The 22,225-nt window shown below is 37.2% G+C and overlaps 1 protein-coding gene across 6 annotated transcripts in view; it reads right to left on the reverse strand.

The window, feature by feature from the left end:
* Positions 1-875: 875 nt before the first annotated feature.
* The window catches only part of LOC135469064 (vinculin-like), a 68,248-nt gene continuing 46,898 nt past the window's right edge, over positions 876-22,225 (reverse strand). For 2 of the 6 annotated variants that reach the window (XM_064747587.1, XM_064747584.1), the window contains exons 14-25: positions 21,771-21,948; positions 20,201-20,398; positions 19,509-19,600; positions 18,547-18,661; positions 13,730-13,777; positions 12,542-12,649; positions 10,909-11,027; positions 10,476-10,591; positions 9,925-10,048; positions 7,416-7,506; positions 6,865-6,903; positions 876-4,650 (exon numbers count right to left, since the gene is read on the reverse strand). In XM_064747587.1, the coding sequence (XP_064603657.1) occupies positions 4,484-4,650; positions 6,865-6,903; positions 7,416-7,506; positions 9,925-10,048; positions 10,476-10,591; positions 10,909-11,027; positions 12,542-12,649; positions 13,730-13,777; positions 18,547-18,661; positions 19,509-19,600; positions 20,201-20,398; positions 21,771-21,948 (1,395 nt within the window). In that variant the 3' untranslated portion in view covers positions 876-4,483. The remainder of the gene's footprint in view (positions 4,651-6,864; positions 6,904-7,415; positions 7,507-9,924; positions 10,049-10,475; positions 10,592-10,908; positions 11,028-12,541; positions 12,650-13,729; positions 13,778-18,546; positions 18,662-19,508; positions 19,601-20,200; positions 20,399-21,770; positions 21,949-22,225) is intronic. The other 4 variants (XM_064747586.1, XM_064747588.1, XM_064747585.1 and 1 more) reach the window with 4 other exon arrangements.

The following is a 22,225-nucleotide window of genomic DNA, read 5'->3' on the forward strand; positions in this document are numbered from 1 at the left end:
TGACTCCTTATGACCATGATCTACCATCTACTCCAGTTCTCCTCTATACATGTAGATGAGAATCTCTGAATGATTTATTTATTTGCTTGATGTTTTACGCCTTACTTACACCCTAAGAATAGTTCACTTATACAAGGGCGGCCAGCATTATGGTGGGAGGAAACCGGGCAGAACCCGGGGCAACACAGAACCATCCGCAGGTTGCTGCAAGGCCTTACCATGTACACCCTCTATGAATGATGTAAATATACAATGTGACAACAAGCAGATTTGTCTTTTGACTTCCTTCATGTTATTGTACAAATCAATAACATTAACAGGCGATGCTGGCTCTTCCCCAACACATAGCACCTCAGCGCACTGCTCTAGCTGTCACACCTTTGGTGACAGTTTCAAGGGATTTCTGAATTGTCTGAATTTAGAGAGGCATCCATCTCCATCTTCCATCTCTAGAAAGCTACCTCATTACATGATTTATTTATTTGTTGGTAATATACGCCGTACTCAAGTATATTTCACTTATATGACTTCAGTCAGTATCATGGTGGGAGGAAACCGGGCAGAGGCTGGGGGAAGCCCATAATTATCCACAGGTTGCTGAAAGACCTTTCTACGCATGGCTGGAGACAAAGCCAGCATGAGCTGGACTTTACAGTGACCACAGTGAAAAGGCTCCTGGGTCATTACGCCGCGCTGGTGTGCTATCTCCCCATTACTACATGGTGTGCATACTATTTTTGTTTATTAGCAGGGTGTGCATCGACCTGCTGAACTCTTATGAGCATCACCTAAGGCTAGGAAATATATATTTTGGAAAATTATTAGGAAAATGGGTTTCAATGGGACAAGTAACGCACAAGCCAACAAGTGCTCAGTAATTTTGTATGAAATGTTTATTTTGTCTTCAAAAATATGTTAGCAAATATACTACACAACATAAAGAAGGTACTGAACGCCCTTGCACAATTACTGACAGGTATGCACAAACTAAAAATAACACTGACATCATGTAACAAAGAAAAAAGTAATAAGCTATATGTATATATATATACATGTTATAAACTTTCCTAGAACATAGGCTTGTAAACCAAAGCAATGGCAGAACTACAACACTGTAAAATAGTAAATAAACAAGAATGGCATTAAGCCACTATGCAAAAACATGTTCTATGTGTACAAAATACACCAAAATATTCATATTCGAAATGTTCACCTCTAATTACCACTATTTATAGAACACAGATAAACTGATTAATCACTCACAATCACTTTCCAATCACAACCAAAGGATACAACAGCAGCTGTGTACAAATAGTTGAACCAAAAGCTAACCAAATGATGTCTGAATTGCATTATTTGCCAAAACTGTCTACCAAAAATGTTCTTCATTGCTCTGTACATATAGTTAACGCAACAACAGAACGAAAACTCTTAGAAAAAATTTGGTAGCTATGCTAAAATAATAATGTTGCTAACTATGAGGCCATTTAGGAAAGATTCGACCAGAAACAAGCTTCACCTAAATGCAGCTAGCCAAATGAATTGTTTTAAGAGTTCATCTGCCATCCCTTTTGACACCATTACATTTTACCGTAAAGAATTTGTTAAGTTTTAAATTGTCTTTCAATATTTAGATAGAAATATTGCAAACATGTTTGGAAAATGGGAATGAGAGCCACTTCTTGGCTTTGTTTATTTGGAAAGTAAGTGGCACTTTCCTTTCCCATATAAATGCCAATAAGCATAAAATTTCACATATTTTTTTTTTTATAAACTCGATTCTGCAGCAATAAATAACATGGTAATATATATAGAACATAAACCATCACAGTATCTTGCACAAATAACCAAGTGACAAAATAATTCACAACTTGGTTTTAAACAGAGCATGGTTTGATAACACTGAACCAAACAACATTCCACACTGGTATGAACACTGAGTGGCTTTACATACGTACATATACATGCTACAGAAAGTCAGTTTGACCGGACTTGAAAAGGTGAGGATTAGCCAAGGTGTGTCACATGCTATATTTGTCTCAACAGCCTGTACATTATCCTATAGGAAAGCAGACTCTTGTCCTCATTACTCCTCCCCTATAATCCCCTGCTGTTTATTGTTAGTTGTAATATACTCTTAAGAATTTGCTTTCACATGGAGGTAAAATGAAATGTAATTTACCAAAACACAAGGAGTAATTTTAAAAAAAAAAGCACACAAAAAAAAAAACGAAGTGACAGCAAAGTAAAGAACTAAGAATGCCACAAACATTTCTTTCTAAGCCACATTTTCTACAAAGTACATGTAATTGATCACAAATGTCCTCTTAATAGAGCGTTACAACAACGTAACAGACAGAGGTATGAAGAAAAGCTTACACAAATCATTTCATTTTGAAAATTGGAAAATATCTTCCTATATGATTCAAGTACAGATACATGAGAAAAATTTTCTGACATTATTAGTGAAGACATCGCGATTTGATTTCTGGAAATCAGAGGCGTTAGTCTCAGCTAGACTATGTTAACATGTCGACTATCACCACTTGCAGAATACACTTGCCATTTTTCTAGGCGCAAGCTCTTCCTAAACTTTGAAGAAAGAATTAAGATTAAAATGTACGTCATCGAAATTTAATTTTTAATTTTGCAACATAACAGGGACTTAATAGTTTCATCTTCATCTTACATGCACCATTAATATTCAACACTTACAACAATTTGAAAAGGATTATTCTCACAAGCTGAACAACATTTTTTCTTCTTCTCCTCACAAATCATTTTCCTCTCTTAAAGACAATGGGCAAAGACAGATGTACCGCAAATTACAATATGATGCCATCACCCATAACATGTACAGGTTATTTCAGCAGCCTGTAGAAGCTCTATCATAATGGCTATGCTATCAAGTACCACTTAAATATTTAAATAAACTATCTACCTATACCATATATCCAACAATTTTGGAACGTCCGCACTAAAAAAAAACACTTAAGTTATTAATACACAAAAACTTTTACCCATCTTATTTCAAGAAGATAAAAGTTAACAAAAATACCAAACAAAAACTTCTAGTAAACCTAACTCACAAAGAAAACTGCCATCATTCAAATGTAAGTTTATCAACAATAATGACTGTAAACATAGTAAAATCAATCCGGATTTTATTTGTTATAAATATGCTTGAATACAGTAATATCTGGTGAGGGACATGACTAATTTTGTCTTGCAAGTGCTCTGTGTTAATCTTGACATTTCACTTCAACTGTAGTGCAAAAATACTGACCAACATAAGTGTGCTGTTAACAGTTTTATCCTTGTCTTTCAGATATTTAAATGTGACAAGGAAAGCAATCTGGAGTCATTACACAATGTGTGTGTTTTCAACAGATGTGTGTTTTTATAAAGAGGATCCCCCTAATATTACACTGAAGATTCAGCAAAACACGCATAAGCTGATATCAACATGTACAAAACAGTTTTCAACTTGAATTCCATTCCAAATGGCTGCAATCAATACCCTGGTTAACACCTTCACTTCTTTAATTCGCTATACATTCACAAATGCCATGGTTGGAAGTACAGAAAATATACAAGCAGTTATCACACGATGAACCTGCTGATGGTCGTGGGTTTCCCCCGGGCTCTGCCCGGTTTCCACCCACCATAATGCAGGCCGCTGTTGTATAAGTGAAAATAAATAAATCACACAATGGTTGTTACAAATGCCCTATATGCATGTATTGTAAGTATTTCTTACACAGACCTACAAACATTGCTGCATACCAAATACAGTACATGCACTTACATAAACACTACTTTTAATTGTAAGAAATTTGTATTCATGAGTTTTGTTTGTTCTCTTGCCATATTAACAATAATAGCCATACATAATCATTTTTCGTCCTTGGGTGTCTACCATGTTACTGTCTCCCAACAGAACAGAGTACAAGCATTTAGTTCAGTGTCTAACGCACACTCAGCGTTCACTAAGGATGATAATGTGAAATGTGTATGCATGGAGGGTGGCAGTATTATTGTCCTTAACTGTCACAGAGAGGGGCAAGCAGAGAGAGGAGAAAAGTCTGAGAAACTCAAACCTGTGATAATATTACACCGCTTGTTCTGAATGAAACGTGCATGAAACTAGATGAATGGGACCAAAATTCATGTATTTTCAAACATTGAGAAAAAATCCATAGCTAGTGTACATCTGCAGGCACAAAGCAGAGTCACACACACTGATTCATTTTAATATGATAGAATTCTTGTTAAATGTAAGTTGGCATCAACAAACTTTTTCAACATCCTTTGGGAGTCCACAAGGAAGCCTACACATGCATCAAGAGACAAAAATCTATACTTTTGCATGATAATGATGTATACTGAAGAACCTAATATTTATGTTATGTTTTCTTTGCATTTTGACAGCACCATTAATTCTTTGGATATTCTTTTCCGCTTTTCTGTCCAGTTTCAGTTTTTATGTGTACCAGGGCCTGCGTCGCACCCATCTCATCTGGTAGCCGGTCTCCACGCGAATCTTGATGGATGCTGCCTCCGCTGCCCGCACTGTCTCCTTGACAGACTGCATGAGGTTCTGTGCATTGCCAACAAGCATCTCTGTAGCTTCCTGATCTTCCTCAGAACCTACAACAACACGCACAATTCTTAACACAAGACAACCAAAAAAAAATCATTTAAAAGGAACAACACATAATTACAAGTACAGATACAAGAGCGACTGAACAGCTTTAATTTCATGTTCACCGGTTATATAACTAACACTGGGAAGACGATCACATTTTCTTTGTATATGCACGAGCCTACAATTCTGCCACTAAAACTGTTAAATTCAAATTATTGAGCTTTCACCATTTTAGGGCAATACACTCTGCAATGTACAGGTTCAACAATGTTCAAAGTCTTCATTTCAAGGAAAAAATGCAATTCTGATAAACAGAATATAGAAATTATTTTCAACACAAATTAAACATTGCAATGAAATAAAGTAATGTACATACACTTCACTTTAAATATGAAAAAAAATCATGAACTGAAAACAGATGACACAAAACTTGGCCATTTTAGAAACAAATTGACTAAAAGATGTCACCATATTTTGTGATTACATTATTAAAGGAGACTTTCAGGTAACTTTGTTACAGTTTGCATGCAAACAAAGACAACAACAATAATGTACAGCATTGCAAAGATCTACAAACCCAGCAGTCACAAAGAGAAAAACACAGAGTATAATAAAATTTAACGTGAACTTCTGGCACCAAATATATAGTTCATAAACTTCAAAACTACTGAAAAATGAAACATCAAAAAACATCTTTTAAAGATTTTTAAAATGTTCTGTAAAAAACAGTTAAATGTATAATAAATGTATCATACTTGATATCTAGACAGACTGATGTACCTGATTGGTTTCAGAGCATGAAATGATGGATGTTTTGGGCATACTAATTTACAAACAGCTCACATTCCCTTAAGGGACTGGACTTTAATGGGATTCATTTTGTAACTAATTATGATGCCAGCCTTGGAAAGCCATATCTACCTTGAGTATAAGTTGACTATTTTGGCAATGTTCATTGTTTAATATTAAATTTCCAAACCAAATCCTTCAAACTACCATGTCATAAATGTAGACATGTAAATCTCAAAGATATATGTGGAAAGTGGACACTGAAAACAAGCCACAAATAACGAAGTTACTTTCAGGAGTTTTATACCTCCTGACAGTTTCATAGAAAACTCATCAATGATTTAAGTAATTTCATTTATTTCTACTCAAAAGCTTGTAAAGCCCAATCATTGCAAGGAACATACATGTATGAAAAGCAGTGGGAAGACGGAAAATCTCAGATGTGCCAAGGGGAGGCAACCAGTGACTTTGAAGAAAAGAACCCATACTTACTAGATTCTGGTCAATACAGAGCAGCAATGAAAATGTAAAAAACTCATAATCAGTACTAAGCCCCCATGCATCTTTCATCGAGGCATGAACCCGTAATAATAAAAGCCCTAAGTGCTAAAATGAAAGCAGTAGAATAAATGATGTTTTTGATTAATGATTTTTTGGCAACATAAGGTATTCTTGTGCCATTCACTTGCCTACATTTATTGTTTAGAAATGGCGACTTTGTGAAAGAATATTTCAGCCGCTATGGCATATACATATGCACAACAACTACACAGCAAACTTTGTTGGAACTGACAGGTCACACTGACATAGCTCATGCTTTAGTTAAAATTAATACAAATGATCATATCAAACTGTTATCACCTATTCTCAACCGTAAAACAAGAACAATTTATCAACTTTATTTCACCATCAACACACATCCCCCATTCCAACCTAAAAATACAAGCAATTTTATCAACCAGTCTGCACCCCACCCCCAAAAAAACAATTCCCACGACAAACGAATTTATCCAACATTCATCATTCAATGCTCATCCCCTACCCCCTACTTTGAAACATCACAACCATACCTTTTATCCATGTGTGCCACTTATTTACAAGTAGTTACATTAGAAGTGTAAATTCTGAACAACATATTGATATATATATATATATATATATATATATATATATATCACTAACAGATCCCATCTGCCACTTCTTCATCTCATGTCACTCAAACAATGCTTCTTGCACACAGACACTGATGAACACTCCAAGCAATTTGTCACTTAACACATTAGAAACATTTTCAGGAAAAAGAGTTCTTCAAGCCTTGAACTGCATTTATCCTCTTAAACTGCTCTCTCTGAAATCAATTCACTTTCACCATGCAAAATTTGAATGACATGCTTCATAAACAAATCAAATTTTGGCTAAAGATTTACCACAAGCTATTTCACTCCCATCTGGACTTGGAATAGGTTCTACAGAAAAAAGCAGTTTTATAAAAGAAAAGGCCTTTCTAACAAGACACAATTAGGAAAGCAGGTAACATGGTACTTGTTCATTGAGACATTTGAATTTAATCACATTTCACTTTTATTTATGTATATAAATCTAAACCCCATCCCACTTTACTAGTACCCAATCAATGTGCCTGAGACATCAAAGAAACAATACAGAATTCTCACTGAGCCTCTGTTTTTGCAGCCAAAGTACATGAGTATGTACATTTTACTTATTTAAACACAGCCCTCTGGAAAATGGATTTGGGGTATGGCATTTAACAACTATCAAACCAAATAATGTCTTAATCTGGCAGTAATTTTAAATGTCACACTTTCCTGCTGCAGCGATTCAAGAAAAAAAGCCCTCATTCTCAACACGTCTCGGCACAATACAACTGAAATATTGCCGACATGGCGTTAAGCCATAATCATTCATTCTGGAAACGTCCAACTTATCATGTTGCTTTAATGGGGATATATTTACTGACCTTGTGCTCCCAACATTGTAGCTTTGACGGTAGATAAGATCTTCAGCTGTGTCCCAATGGTGGGGATTCTTTCACAGACTTGTAACAGATTCTGTAATACACAATGTAGATAAACATACAAACGTATCTGAGTGAGTGAGGTGTGACTTGACCCAGGATTGATCCTGGATCTACCACTCCCGAAGCGGACGTTCTACCAACTGAGCTATCCGGGCCGATACAAACGTACCTGTGTAATCAGTAGACGCAACACTTGGAAAAGATCAGCACCGTCTTAATGCCCCCAAATGTTTAATATCCCAAAAAGATATCCACCAACCACCAGTGTCCAACCCAATCAATGTAACCTGTGGCTTTCATGATTTTTAATTTATGAGCAAATTATAAAAAAAAAAACCTGTCACTTTCATGATTTTTAATTTATGCGCAAATTATAAAAAAAGAAACACCTGCAAAAGCTGCAGATTCAGGTTTTCTGCATCAACAGTATCCGATTTGAGGGGGATTATATGTGTAATTAGTTTCATGAACAGTCGCACATCTCAGGAAAGTGTGGCCTGTTTCCTAACAATTGGTAAGAGGAAATACTCTCAAGGAAACCCAGTTAATATAACTGGTGCGCCACAGTGAGAAACGTTCAGTTTCCCAGGAATGGCCAGCCCCTAAAAAGTCTTAATCTGAGCCCTAGTATAAGTCATATACGAGCGGTCAATCCGGTCAATGGATCAGGTTTTGGTCAGCACACGTCTTTTTCAAACGGCCTGATGTAAAGCACAGGACAGTATTACATTTCTAAAAATATATTTTTCTGAAAACCAATTCTTTAATGTACTGGAATATCAGAGATTTTATGGTATTATTTGTCATATAAGGCGAGTTATGCCGTGCCAAAATCTACAGGTTTCACTATTTGCTCCATTTTACTGGGTGAAGAGCTGTAGACTCAGCTGAGCTGCTCAGCTGTCTACTTGTGATCCATATCACACTCTGCAGATGACTTCAGCTACAATCCAGCCAAGAGCAAAAACATACATAAAAATGCCTTAAGCGCTGCCCAAACAGCTCATATTCACATAATTATTAAATTCCTGGTATGAATATGTGTAGTTACATGGACATCTGTTATTAGTGAATATGTCATTAATGGCCTTTTCACTGATGCGGCATTTTAATTTGAAAGTGCACATCCTTCCCAGTCATCAAATACACTAAATAGCATGTACATGTAAATGTGTCAAATGTAGTAGTTGACAAGTTTTGGGCAAATGCATGTTGTGTTTTTTTTTTAAACACAGTTCAACAATTTTCAGCATGCATACAAAACATATGTAGTATGATTTTCAGCTTTACAAATGTGGAAGTTTTCTGTCACTTGATCTTCCAATATGGTGGAAACTGAGCTTCTGAAACACAATTTGCCACAAAAGTACAGATCACACTAAACATATGACCAGATTCGTGATCAGGATGCCAAAGTGACACTACATCGCGTAACATGTTTAGAAACTTATAATTCAATCTATCTGTTTTCATCTGACGTCACTTTCGCTGTATCAGCTAAAATTTAACTTGCCCACATATTGCGCTCATTTACTTCCCAAATAGACCCCAGGGAATGCATGCTAAATTTCAAGTCAATCAGACATGAGGTTCTAAATATAATGGCTCATTTCATTTCGACCCAAAATGGCCACCTAAGTCACATGAAAAAAAGTGTGTGTTTACATATCACTACTTCTGGGTGGATGGTTTTGTAGCATTTGCATTGGATAATGTTAGGCAATACAATGTCTTTAGCTTCATTTCATAATGAGAAATACCCACTTTTGGTCTGTCATTAATGTCATTTTCAATGACGTAACATTTTAACATTGACTTTGAGTGTTATCTTAACTGTGCACACAAACTTTCTTCACAATTAGACAATGTTTCGAACAGTTATATTGTATGAAAGGTACTTGTAAAGACCAGCTGGAATCAGTAAATGGTAAAACGTGCGAAACTTGTGCACGAATCTGGCTCAGATTGGTTTTCAGTCGAGATACCCAATGAAAACTGCGGTATTATGCTGATCAAGTTTACACTGGCACTAACATTCCAGAGAATAACTACATATAACCTGTGTTTGATGGGCAAACTATTTCAGATTACCACCTGCTTTCAAGGACATTGCAAGAAGACATAAAGGTAGTGGTGTTGTGGTATAAATAGCCAGCCTGTTTGAAAATGAAATCCCTGGGCCCAGTTGTTCGAAAGTGTATCAGCTAGTACTGGTATTAAGTCATATTTTATACTTAAATTTTTAGCCAAACTTAGCCGCCAATGCAGTTCTCCAAAGTCAAAGTGTAACAGGAGCAGTTTTAGTTCATATTTAATATTATGTTAAACATGTTTATACACAAAGTACAAAACTGAAAACTTGGCTTAAAACTGAATCTGGTACTGGGTCTTAAACCAGTTTGAACAACCGGGTGTGATTTATGCTAGAAAGTTTTAGCTTTGCACTGACCGTCCTCATTCTCTTGTCCGTACAGTCAGCTGCAAGCTTCTTGGCCAGACGGGTCACCTCCTCCGAGGCCTGAGCTATAGCCTTGGCTGTGGCAATCAGGTCCTTCTTGGAGCCACCTTCACCCCTGTAGTGGGGAACCAGAGAATTCATCAGAAAACATCACATATACTGATTCGATTTTTCATGTTAAAACTACAAAGCTACCACAGAAATTCAGTTTGATTTTAATTATTGTAAGGAAAAACGAGTGAAGTAGCTAACGTTAAGTACATCTGTGTACATCTGCATGTAGCCACATCCCTCAAATTCCAGACCAGCACAGCCCCAAGTTTTGTTTTGATGTTTACAAGCAAGTTTACAACAAGTGTGAACACACTGGTACATCCATACGTATAACACAAAAAAAAAAAAACACATTTTCTGGTAATTTTAAACTGTTGTCATCTTGAGACATATGAAACAACATTTTAAGGGAAACATTTGTTGCATGGTTTGCATTAAATGTAATTTAACAGCCCCATCTGATGGTACTTCTTCCATATTGCACTTACCTGACAAGCTGACTGAGTTTAGCCATAAGAAGTGCCATTCTCTTGGCTGCAGCAATTATCTCATTGTCTTTACTTGACCACTGTTTGGCCTCCATGTGTAAAGCATGAGCAGCCATCTGGCAATGTAGCAAGACAAAGTTATAATGAAATAGAAAAAAAGGCTTTGTACACATCTGCTTTATGATACAAACAGAAATACCTCTGCTAATATCACATCAAATTAGACCTTTTGCAAGGAATAATTTAATGGAAGGAAATGTAAATTCTAAAACAAGGTAAAACCTTTAATATGGTCATGTGCATTAGCACATACTTAAAAGCAGACATATGTATAAGCTTTAACAATCAGTACTATACACCAAGAAAACTGCAAATGGTCGTGGGTTTCCCCTCCAAGGGCAAGTGTTAATAAGTACACGTCTTAATTGCTCACCATGATGGGTTGATTTGCCTGAGGGATGGGAAAGGCCATCTCATCCTCATCATCTGTTTCTGGAGGTGGTGGGCGGGGTGGGGCCATCTCATGGGGAGGAGGGGGTCTGGGAGGAGCACCTAAATACAACATAACCATACAAGTGTCACACAACTATTACATGCTGGTAATGATATGTTCACAATTACAATGGCTTTGAATACTCTGGTGTCCTGCAGAGAAAATAAAACAATATAGCTATAAGAACATTTAATACATATCAAGAGTGGCCGTGGATGTCCGCCCACCATACTGCCGCCACTGTATAGGTAAAATAGTCTTGAGACTCGCATAAAACATCAATCAAATAAATAAATAAATAAATAAATACATATGCAGAGCTTCCCGAGCATCCTTCATGCAACCTGACAATATGGTAAGGATTTATTCATCTGATACGTTGCCAATAATCACCAAACATTATGATCTGAATAAAAAATGTGTAGAAAATATATTGTTCTTTTTTTTTTTTAGCATAATTGATGTTGGTAACATAAATTTATGGTCTTAAGTACATGACAACTATTCCACGGGAAATGAATAAACAGCAAAATCAGAAGTTTGTTTTTCTTATTAATAATGTGGTTTTCCTTTGGAAACATGTTCAGTGTATCCAACAGCAAAATGCAGATATCTGTTCATTCCAGTATATGTACAATACCTCAAGCCTCCAATCAAATAAAATGCACAAAAAGAAAGAAAAAAAAAAAGAACTGATAAATCAAAAATTCAAATATTAGGAACAGATGCAAAGAATTGCAAAAGAAATCTGAGAAAAGTTACTATCATATCATATTTGATTGTGAAGATTTCTTGCAATGTTTGAAGAACTGGTTTTCCAGGAATGGATAGGTTATGCACAAAGACTTCTAGATGCGCCAGAATATCACCAGATGCATGAACATCAATACCAAAGTTTAGTTACTTTTGATGAAGATTTGTAATTCCAAGATGGTAGTGTTTCACATTTCATGAATAACCTATTTTTAAATGAAACCCACAAGGTGATTAAGAAGTAAATATTATCGACTGATGTTTAGATGAAGATAAGATTTTAAAAAACCTGAATTAATATTTTGCCCATAAAGGTAATTGGTTAGTGATTTACGTGATAACGAAAACAATGTTGTACACAAAAACGGTGTTCATATATTGGGAAGGAGAGAATAACAAACTGATTGAAATAAAAATAAGGCATGTTAATAATGAAAACAAAAGAGGTATACAAATCGGCAGTTCACTGTGTGCTGTTAGTATCACAAAATACAAACGACATAATGTCTTGTATCACAACAGTGATTATGTCTTTGTGATAAAACACTTCCTTCAAAAAATGACAATTGCATATATTAACAATTCCGAAAGCCCACAGTTTTCACATCTCACATTTGTTTAAATTGTTACAGTCAAGGTCGAGTTATTGACAGAGGGAAAGGGGTAGAACTCCAGCCAGAGGAGAGCAGATTCATGAATTTGAATGTACGCTGAATGCTGGCAATCCAAATGGTCCTCATGCATAGAACAGCAAGGTCATTCATCCATCCTAAAATATCGGACAAAAACGGCAAACTAGATAAAAGAGAGGCCTCCGAACCATAGTAACTGGCGTACTCCGAGGGGTGGATAGGCACTGGGGGTGGGGGGACTGGAGGGGGAGGGGCCGTACTCCGCAAAGGTGGCTGTTTCTGCTGCTGCATCATGTCTGCAATGGGAAGTTTTGTTGATCTACCTTAATGAAACATCACAGTCAGATCAGCCTTTGTTAAGCACCGGACACTGGTCTCACCCAAATTCTACACTAAGTTGCCAAAATAACACCTTCCATTTTCACAACTATAAACTATTACAGCATTATACAATTACTTTTCAGATGAAGCAAAAATGACTATGGGCTAACTTCTTTCTATCGTTGACAGATTGTTAACAATACAGTTATGCATACTCATATACTTCTGCACCCTGGAAAAGTAAGAATTACATAAACATCTAAATAATATAAATGACACATTACAAAACTTCTGCAAGTACAAATACATACTGTCATTTAAAATATGTGTAACATTACGATGTAATTCAAAGAAAATTGGGTCTACATTCTATCTAAAGCTAATGTCAATGCGTTAATAAATACAAGCACAAAAAGAAATATGGTAAATAAAAAAAAACATAAATATTTAATGAGCAAATAATCATATGCCTGCAATAATGCACATTGAAATGAGTGTGGGGGAGGGAGGGCTTCGGGGTGGGGATGTAAATAGCATTGGTTGTCTAGAATATTGGCCAAATATTTAGCACAATTCCAAATATGTATTTTGGAAATTTTGCACGTAACTTGTAATATTTAGCAAACAGATACTCTCAGTAAAAGTTTTAGCACAATTTAGCACAACGTATTCTTTTGCATTTAAATCAGGACAAGTTAACGTGGGATTTCCGCTGGTGGAATTTGGGTGGACAGGTAAATGTAAAGAGGTTCTTTGTTTAATATTTATTCATTCTTCAGTTAAATTACATTTAATGCAAACCATGCAAAAAATGTTTCCCTTAAAATGATGTTTCATATGTCCCAAGATGACAACAGTTTAAAATTACCAGAAAATGTGTTTTCGAGACAAGATCTTAGGGAGCAGTGATATTGTCTGGCATGGACTCACAAAATGAAAATGGTACAAATCTGTCAAAATAGAAGACAGCAGTAAGGTAGGTGAATACCATGTACTGCGTGGGTTTGGTTACGCTGTAGACTATTGGCAGCAGAGCCTAGCTAATATGGTTATACCTTCCTGGTGTCCGTTGTAGCCGTCAGACTCCTCACAGTGATCAGGGACTGTAGATAGCAAGCCACAGAGAAAGAGACACAATGAAATTCCCTACATGAAGCTACTATTAGCACAGGTGAGAGTGATTACGAATATACAAGGGACTACTCACACCTGAACTGTATCGTGTCAAACTACCACGAAATATGCTGACACAGCAATCAAATCCATCATGATACGCTCACGAAATGTGCTGACACAGCAATCATGATATGCTCTCATCCATAGTTCAGTACCAGAACACACCTATTGTTAATCCTCAGAAGCAGTATATCATGAGATGGAATCATTGGTTCCTGTGTGAATAGTCCCTTACACAACACTAATGATTGAATGTGAACAATCTGTACGCAAAGCAGGTCAAGTATTTGACAAAAATATTATAATGCAAAGGTATTTAAAAGTCACCGAATAAAACAGTGCTACATGTATGTGAAACATATCAAACTAAACACATTAGGGTACGTTCTCTTGTGAATAGTTTGGGAATAAACATCAAACTGAAGACACAAACAATAGTGTTAAGCAGATAGAACTGTGACAAAACACGAGACTAAAACCACAGCCATGGAGAATATGGGAAATTACAGTCATCATGTGGGTGAATTTAATACACAGTCAGGTTTGTCCTAAATACAATGCACATGACAGCATAACAAGGCAGAGTATGTAGTACAGATACTGTACATATTCCATCTGACACTGATATCAAGGGTTCTTTCTCTAGAAAAGATAAAAAAAAAAAACAAATGAAAGTAGCCAATTATTTCATCAAATTAATAACTGATTTCAGTGTCAAAAACAGATATGCACATTAGAAGAGATTGCTTGTAGATGCAAAGTACATCTACTTTGATGCATGTTTGTACCAGCAGCATACAACTTTTCCACAGGCATCATAAAGCAAGCATGCATGCATATATGCATGGGTGCTAAGAACAAGAAAGCATTTGCTTAAAGTCAAGACAAGCATGCTGCATACATCCACTACACGATTTTTGTTTTCTTTCTATTTTATAATACCTAATCATTTAGGGATAAGAAATGGATCAGCATTTGAAGTACATACATATATTGTAGGTTCACATGTAGGTAGCAGCTACTGTAGGTGTATGCAGCAACGACTGTAGGTGTAAGTTCATGTAGCAGCAGCTGTAGGTGTATGTACATGTAGGAGGGACTGTAGGTGTATGCAGGAGCTACTGTAGGTGTATGCAGAAACAACTGTAGGTGTAAGTTCATGTAGCAGCAGCTGTAGGTGTATGCAGCAGCTACTGTAGGTGTATGTAGCAGCAATTGTAGGTGTATGTATATGTAGCAGGGACTAGGTGTATGTACATGAAGCAGTGATTGCAGGTGTATGTACACGTAGCAACGCCTGTAGATGTATGTACATGTAGTAGCGCCTGTAGGTGTATGTACATGTAGCAGCGCTCTTAACCTACCATGGTGTTCATACATATATCATGCAGTAGATAAAGTAGGTGTATGTGCATGTAGCAGCGACTGTAGCCCTTAACAGCTCTGAGTGTTCTGCTGCTCACTTGTACACATCAGCTACATATACATCCAACTAACCCTCCACCATCAACGAGGCTATTCTTATAAAGTACATGTATCTGCAACTCCTTCTGCATCCAAAACTGCACTGAAGACAGTGACAGATGCGTGTATGTGACACTGCAGCCTGTTTAAATAATACATAAATACGCATATATTTATGGTGCTGTGTATTTTCTATTGTTGACGGGTTCGATCAATGCTATACAACTGTGCGACTGTTGACAACTTTTTAACCCAGAATGTACATGGAAAAAAAAGACGTGTGTGAACAAAGCTTTCTGGTAGTATTTTGGAAGCAATATACATCGCTAACCAGAATGAGCCATCAGAAAAATGGCTATGTGTATCTTGATAGCAGAACAAATTACCTTTCCTCTATAACCTGTATGCACAAAGATGATACATGTGGTATGAATTCTTAACAGTTCATGGTATTGTTACATGTACGTGGGAAACAGAGGTCCACTACCTATGCCAAGTATACCCTTCTCTAGTAATCAGCATTTTCAAATACACATATGTGCACGTAATAGGTTGTATCACCTCAGGTTGTGTGTAAATACAGAAAAAAAATTGCAATCAACAACTGAATCAGAGCTTTGGGACACAAGGTTGAGCAAAACTGCTACATGTACAGAGCAGTGAAAATAATGCATTGTGCCATGCAGACTAGCTACCTTGCCTATTTGCAAAGCTTCTAGTGGGCTCCTTTCGAGGTGGTGCTTTTTGAGGATACGGATCATAATCAAAGGAATCTAAAAACTTCAAGAAATCTGGGTCGGGGAAATTCCCACGATGCCGTAGCGGTGGGGCTACAAAAGATAAATTATCACTTACAAAACTCCTAAGAGTTACTGTTCTATCATATATACTAAATTATAAAATACTTTAACTAAATATTTTTTCACCACCACAGGCTTTACATTTAATATGTAAGTTCGTAAAATTATTTGAAAAACAAAAAAAACTGATGGTAGAAGGAATAAATCTTCTTCAGATGTGTTCAGATAAAAACTATATTGGAGGGATGATAAAAATGGGTCCAGTCAACCTACAAGCAGATCTAAATACATATGTGGTCAAAAGATCTACATATAGATATATATATAAATATATATAGATAGATAGATAGATATGATATGTGGTTATTTACAATGTTAATTCAGGTGTTTAATGTACAGCTACAGTATACTGGTTCATACATATATCATGCAGTAGATAAAGTTAGAATGACTGCAAACCCAATGATCTAGGACTACATTAACACACTCTGCAGCTACTGTAATACATTCTGACAGAAAATGGAGGCAGCGCGACGACAACACACTGAAACACATCGGTATACAGTGGAGGTACAAATACGAGTGGACAAGAGATACATGTACACACTGCCATGAGTACATGCAGACAGAAGGTGCGCACTGCCACGAGTAAGGACAGGAGGTACACACTGCCACGAGTAAGTACAGGAGGTACACATTGCCATGAGTACAGGCACTGCCATAAGTACAGACAGGAGGTACGCACTGACATGAGTACAGACAGGAGGTACGCACTGCCATGAGTACAGACAGGAGGTACGCACTGCCATGAGTACAGACAGGAGGTACGCACTGCCATGAGTACAGAAAGGAGGTATGCACTTCCATGAGTAAGGACAGAGGGTATGCACTGCCATGAGTACAGAAAGGAGGTACACACTGTCATGAGTATGGACAGAAGGTACGCACTGCCTTGAGTATGGACAGAAGGTACACACTGCCTTGAGGAAGGACAGAAGGTACGCACTGCCATGAGTAAAGACAAGAGGTACGCACTGCCACGAGTACAGACGGGAGGTATGCACTCTCTTGAGTACAGACAGAAGGTACACACTGCCATGAGTACAGACAGGAGGTACGCACTGCCATGAGTACAGACGGGAGGTACACACTGCCATGAGTACAGGCAGGAGGTACGCACTTCCATGAGTACAGACAGGAGGTACGCACTGCTAGGAGTACAGGCAGGAGGTACGAACTGCCATAAGTACAGACTGGAAGTATGCACTGCCATGAGTAAAGATAGGAGTACTGACAAGAGGTACATACTGCCATGAATACTGACAAAAGATGCATACTGCTATGACAAAAGATACACATTATGTGCAGCAGTTCCTCTGCTACATGGTAGAGTTTACATCAAGTGGTATAGAATTAAAACAGTGTAGTGACACCTGCAGAGACAGAATCCACACATACATATACAAGAGCACGCATGATGCCGCTAGCTGCAAAAATACTGACACACCACAACAGTTTGAACCATGATGAACATGTCAACCTGATGGACCATTACACACACATATGAAACCAAAAGTACATGATGACACCATGCACTATGCTATCACAAACTAGATGCTGTATTGAAGTAATGACACAATAATACAATGACACCATGTACGATGACATCACAAACTAGATGCTGTATTGAAGTAATGACACAATAATACAATGACACCATGTACGATGACATCACAAACTAGATGCTGTATTGAAGTAATGACAATAATACAATGACACCATGTACGATGACATCCCAAACTAGATGCTGTATTGAAGTAATTACACAATAATACAATGACACCATGTACGATGACATCACAAACTAGATGCTGTATTGAAGTAATGACAATAATACAATGACACCATGTACGATGACATCACAAACTAGATGCTGTATTGAAGTAATTACACAATAATACAATGACACCATGTACGATGACATCACAAACTAGATGCTGTATTGAAGTAATGACACAATAATACAATGACACCATGTATGATGACATCACAAACTAGATGCTGTATTGAAGTAATGACACAATAATACAATGACACCATGTATGATGACATCACAAACTAGATGCTGTATTGAAGTAATGACACAATAATACAATGACACCATGTATGATGACATCACAAACTAGATGCTGTATTGAAGTAATGACACAATAATACAATGACACCATGTACGATGATATCACAAACTAGATGCTGTATTGAAGTAATGACACAATAATACACCATGTACTATGCCTTCACAATCTAGATGCTGTATTGAAGTAATGACACCATGTACTATGAGACGAAAAAATCCATTTTACCACTACAGATGAAATGGTGACATTGCCACCTATTATATGAACACTGAATAGAGCTGTAGAGAAGAGTACCTGAGATATGAAGCTGTGACATGTCCAGGGGTGGGGGAATCAGAGCCTGCTCTAAGTCATAGTCATTGGGGTACACCATCACTGCCTTCCTCACATCACCCACACTGGAAACCAACTGAGGGCAAAATGGTCAGAAAATAGCCAAAATATTGATTATGAAACCTTATCAAAATCATGTGACTTAATCTTGCAGTCAATTATTAAAAATCTTCCATCATGAGTTTCAAATGAGACGGTATAAAACAACTGTTTACAATTTTCTTTTTTGCATGGACGCAACAACACTTAATACAATTTTGTGTTTTTCTGTTTTTAGAGTGGAGGAAACTGTAGTACCCGGCATGAAACAAGTCGCCTCTGGCATTTTGCTGGCTGCCGGGATTTTCCCTCATCTGGTACACCACATTAATGGAAGACAAGTTCAAGAAACTGTATTTGCAAACACGGCAATCGTTTATTGTCCCCAAGGCCCCGCAAGCAGTGACAGCTTGGGGTCTACAATTATCTGCCAACTAGACCCCCATGTTACATGTACCTGGCAGTAAGAATGTAATTACAGTATGCTTACATTTCTACAGAATGGCAAATTAGAAAATTTAATGTTTCTCTACATGTAGCTATTTACCTGTATCTGCTTGAAGGATGTGATTGATTTTTTTTATTGATTTGTTTATTCACTAATCAAAATTATACAAATGATATGAATATACATGAAAAATGTGGACATTAGTGGGATTAAAACTCACAAGCATGATCTATCCCTATAGTCACGAAAGAAAATAGAAATAAGCCAAGGAAAACACCACGTTAATGCAATTACATTTATCAATAATAATTCCTGTGAGAGAGACTGAACCCTGTGATACTTCATTGTGATGAACAGTAAATTATATTTAACCTTACAATTTGTCACCATCTAATTACCCTTCTGCACTACAGTTTATACAAAATGTCACCCTTACAGCATTGTTAGCTTTCCTCCAGTTTCCTACGGCCAGCTGATCACGTGGATTCATAGACATGGTCTTGGCATGGGTCACCATTGGGGCGATGGCTGAAAAACAAAACCCAAGATCAGAGATACAAATTAGTCCATCTAACAGAAAGCTGTTACATCACGATTCAAATGTATGCAAAACTACTTGTATTTGAAACAGAGACATTCTTTCTGACCTCTACATACTCTCATAAATATCAGATATGCAAGATGTTGTAAAACAGTCCAGTTACAAAATGGCAAAAGATACAGAATTCCGGTTACAAAAAGGCAAAAGATGCAGAATTCCAGTTATAAAATGGCAAAAGATGCAGAATTCCAGTTATAAAATGGCAAAAGATGCAAAATGGCAAAAGATGCAGAATTCCAGTTACAAAATGACAAAAGATGCAGAATTCCCACATTTGGGGAATAAAACATTTCCCATATTTCATTCTGAAGTAGTTTGTCAGGTCGTACAACTTGCAACATAAACAATGCCTTCCACTTTGTATCAATTGGTAACAGGCAATGAAAAAACCAAAAATGTGAAAAATGTATCCCATAATGTAAACATAAAGCATCCATCAACAATTTCACAAACGCAGGCTTCGGAGGAATTCAACCTGCCTAACCCATAAGCAGTAGGATTAGCGTTGTTCCATAATGGCTACTCACATGACTTCAATCCGTCAGATGCCTGGTTGACTCTCTGCACAAACGATGGGTCTTCGCTGTTCTCAGCCTCTTGCTGAGCCACTTGCAGAACACGGTTTGCCCGTCTGGCAATACTAGAAGCATTGGTAACGATCTTTGGGGAGTTGTTTGTGCGGATGCCATCTTCAACACGCTCAGTGTCCCGTAAGATGCCTTCCTCTGATAACACAACATCACAGACTTAATGAAGGATTTCTGAATGTCATTCAGGAAAATATATACATGTCCATGTACTACATACAAGAAAACTAGCTGACAAAGCTAAAAATTCAAATCCTGAATATGTTCAACACAAGAGTGATGTAAGATACGTCACAGTCATCAACAAATTCAACCAGTAAAGCATAATTTAAAATGTAGTTTGAAAACATTATGTCCATTGTTGAATCTCTACTCTCCTTGCAGAGGCCTCCGGCCTTCCGTCTACTACCTCCATGACCTCTGCTGAAAGAGCTTACAAATCTGATATAGATGGCTGATTGACATGCTGTAATTCTTCTATTATTTCGGACAGGATTTGTGCCAATTTTATCTCATTAATGAGTGTACGAGTGGTAATTGCATTACTAGGAGTAGCCAAGTACAATTTGACGATCGGGTGCCCCTGTCATCATGGTGTGATTACATTTATTATTAATATTTGGTTGTTTCAGACACATCAATTTCAGTTTTTGTCTAAGTTAAATTCACAGACAGCCTTGAGATCCCAGTTGTATATAAAATATTACGGAGAACTAGATTATATAAACTGTAGATTTTTGGGTTGCTGACACCTGCAAACAGAATAAATATTGAACGAAAGGATTAAGTTTGTTTCTTCATTTAACTTTTCAGTAGAGTTTTGTGGTAAACTGTAACCATAGGTCATAGGTTTGGTAAGGTAAGGCAGCCACCCTCTTCGGCGGTTTTCTCAGAAGTTTAAATACCTTGGTGTTGGGGTTGTTGAGACTGGGTTTGCTGTATTTACACTATTTAAGGTCCACTTGCGGGCTGTCTGTGAGGCTATGTATTGTTGAAGTAGTTATGATTTTAATGGAAGTGTGAGATTCCGTATACGTTAAGTGAATATTAATGAAGACACACCTCCACTTCGACCAAAGAAAATTTGTCATTTTGCTTTTTCATTGGCTAACTCAAATTATGTCACACCTTCACTCATCAGAAAACCAGGCGTCTTTCCAGTCGACAGATTTAAACGGCCTGTATGAAATTTCTTGAGAATCTAGGGTAACAAATCATTTACTCTTCACCTCAAGTGAACATGTTTGAAGCATGGATGGCTTGATCCACTGTAACTGTCACAGGATGAGCTAAATTTCGATCAGGAAAATCTACAGATAATTCTGTTTATGATGTATATTTAAAGTTACAGAACATCATACAGTGAACCATTATACAACCATTAATTTAAGTATAAAGTACGACATGTTTTTTTTTGGTTATAATTTCCAGACATTTCACTCTGGTGCTTTCCGTGGTCTTCATTGGTTGCTTTATGTGTTTGCGGAGGCTAATGAGGGAGTTTGTTTACCAGCAGCCTTGATGAAGGCAGCAGTGTCCGTGGCCTCGTCCACCAGACCCCTAAGCCTCTCTATGTTGTCCATCCACTGCTTTTTCAGCAGCTCAAAGTGCTCCATGGTGGCCTGATTGTTAGGGTTCATCAGAACAATCTTAGCAGCATTTACTACCTGGGGAGTCAGGTCATTCACCTACAAACAGAGATAACAACTTCAGTAGTTATACTACAACCAGCCTGTAGGTCAAACATGTACATGTACGGACAACTTCAGTAGTTATACTGCAACCAGCCTGTAGGGCAAACATGTACATGTACGAACAACTTCAGTAGTTATACTACAACCAGCCTGCAGGGCAAACATGTACGGACAACTTCAGTAGTTATACTACAACCAGCCTGTAGGTCAAACATGTACATGTACGAACAACTTCAGTAGTTATACTTCAACCAGCCTGTAGGGCAAACAT

Source organism: Liolophura sinensis, chromosome 6 (assembly GCF_032854445.1).
Source record: "Liolophura sinensis isolate JHLJ2023 chromosome 6, CUHK_Ljap_v2, whole genome shotgun sequence".
In the NCBI taxonomy this organism is placed as follows: Eukaryota; Metazoa; Mollusca; class Polyplacophora; order Chitonida; family Chitonidae; genus Liolophura; species Liolophura sinensis.